The 2172-nt window shown below is 56.2% G+C and overlaps 2 protein-coding genes across 2 annotated transcripts in view; both read left to right on the forward strand.

Annotated features, from left to right (window-relative positions):
- The window catches only part of EMH_0066720 (uncharacterized protein), a gene marked incomplete at both ends in the record, with an annotated part of 2225 nt that extends 2137 nt beyond the window's left edge, over positions 1-88 (forward strand). The window contains one exon of the mRNA XM_013498541.1: positions 1-88. Within this exon, the coding sequence (XP_013353995.1) occupies positions 1-88 (88 nt within the window).
- A 103-nt stretch (positions 89-191) lies between these two features.
- EMH_0066730 (uncharacterized protein) lies at positions 192-1887 on the forward strand (the record flags this gene model as incomplete). The annotated part of the gene is made up of 3 exons (XM_013498542.1): positions 192-875; positions 1019-1110; positions 1782-1887. 3 exons carry the CDS (start codon positions 192-194, stop codon positions 1885-1887), a joined length of 882 nt encoding a protein of 293 aa, XP_013353996.1.
- Positions 1888-2172: the final 285 nt, after the last annotated feature.

Raw genomic sequence — 2172 nt, forward strand, 5'->3', positions numbered from 1 at the left:
GCAGCAGCAACAGCAGCAGCAACAGCAGCAGGAGACGGAGCGGAGCAGGGCACGTCCTCTTCCCCTTCTCGATGCGGGGCCCCCCTGAAGGCCCTCAGCTGGGGGCCCCCGGGGGCCCCCCAAGATATGCAGGGGGGTTAAGAGGAGACACTCGGTTGGGGGTTGTCTCCTCCGCCTGCAGCACAGACAAAATGTCTATTGGGGGGCCCCCCAGGGGGGCTGACAGCCACACACAGGGCGCGGTCCAGCAGCAGCAGCAGCAGCAGCAGCAGGGGAAACAGCAGCAGCAGCAGCAACAGCAGCAGCAGCAGCAGCTCGAGCATGGAACCAGCTGCACAAGACAGCCTTCACACGAACGTGGTAAACAACTGTCTCCTGCAGGAGGAGACAGTTGTTTACCGAGGGGGTTGGGGGGCCCCCCGAAGGGGCCCCCGAAGGGGCCCCCGAAGGGGCCCCCCAACCCAGCAGCACCCCGCCCGGCGGCAGCAGCTGTGGGGGCCCTGTCTCCTATTTTTTCTGGTGTCTCCTTTGGTGGGGGCCCCCAGGCTGCGCTTGCTGCGGGTGCTGCGGGGCTGGAGATGCCCTTCTCCCTGTGTGGGGACGGTGCTGCAGAAAGGAGACAGCAGCAGCAGCAGCAGCAGCAGCAGCAGCAGCAGCAGGAGACAGCTAGTGGGGGGCCCCCAGAAGCTGCAGCGCCCCTGTCTGCCACAGTCCGCTGCGCTGTCTTCTCATCGAACGGTACCCTTGCTGCTGCTGCTGCTGCTTCGGGGGCCCCCGGGGTGCTGCAGGTATATCAGAGGCCCCTAACAACTGGCGGAGGGGCCCCTGCTGCTGCTGCTGCTGCTGCTGCTGCTGAAGCCTTTCTGTCCCTTAAGGTGATTTCACTGTCTCCTTTTGACCAGAAAACCCCACACCATGTAAAAATAAAAGTATAAAGACAGAACACGGATCACTCAGTTTAGGGTTTAGGGTTTAGGGTTTAGGGTTTAGGGTTTAGGGTTTTGAGGTGTATATGCAGCGCGAAATGGATGCCAACATTCTCGTCGAGGGTTTTGCTTCGGCTGCGTGGACCATACTACTCCCCACCAACATGCCGCATGCAGAAAGAGAGTAAACCCTAAACCCTAAACCCTAAACCCTAAATTCTAGGGGCCCTGGAGTGTTTGCCCAAGACGCGAGGCCAAGGGGGGCAGTTGAGGGTTTAGGGTTTAGGGTTTAGGGTTTAGGGTTTAGGTTGCACTAGTTGCTTGTGTATCTGAGGAGACAGTTCTTTGTCAGCTTAAACCCCCCACCATAAACCCTAAACCCTAAACCCTAAACCCTAAACCCTTAAAACCGCCTAAGCTCGCTGCTGCTGTGGGGCCCCTCAGGCTGCTGGTGGAGGCCCTCACAACACAAACCCCAGAAGGGGCCCCAGGGTACGGGGGCCCCCAAGGAGACAATTCTTATTCAACTGTCTCCTTGCGGTTTTTGCCTGCAAGAGAGTTCACTCCATCTAGAGGTCAGATCTCCCTAGGGTTTAGGGTTTAGGGTTTAGGGTTTAGGGTTTAGAGTTTAGGGTTTAGGGTTTAGGGAGCAAGGGCAAGAAATAACCATCAAGAGGGGACCGAACGCTGCGTAGATATACCAATTAGGGTTTAGGGTTTAGGGTTTAGGGTTTAGGGCCGTGAGGGCTTTAGAATGTAGTACTAGGGTTTACGGTAAGAGTGAGGGTTTAGGGATAAGAGTTAGGGTTTAGGGTTTAGGGTTTAGGGTTTAGGGTTTAGGGTTTGTACCTTCAGGGACCCACTGGCTGCGCAGCATAATGACGCGCTTGGCTTCCAGCAGCAGCAGCAGCAGCAGCAGCAGCAGCAGCAGCGAATCTGTGAGACCTCTGTTAACCTCTAACCCATACGCTGTGAACCCTAAACCCTAAACCCTAAACCCTAAACCCTAAACCCTAGAGTCTATGGGTTACTTGTTCTGCCTGTGCCTCTTTCTTCAGCTCTATGGACTTTCTGGGGAGGCTTTGAGGTCTGCTCAACACCGAGGGTTTGGGGTTCAAGTCCTTTCATCTAGGGTTTAGGGTTTAGGGTTTAGGGTTTAGGGTTTAGGGTTTATCGGCTCGAAGCGTATCCGTCTATTACCTTCAGCAGCTGCAGGGATTCCTCCTCCCGTCAAGGGCTTAGGGTT

This window comes from Eimeria mitis, genomic scaffold (genome assembly GCF_000499745.2).
Source record: "Eimeria mitis Houghton genomic scaffold, Emh_scaff3506, whole genome shotgun sequence".
NCBI classification, from domain to species: Eukaryota; Apicomplexa; class Conoidasida; order Eucoccidiorida; family Eimeriidae; genus Eimeria; species Eimeria mitis.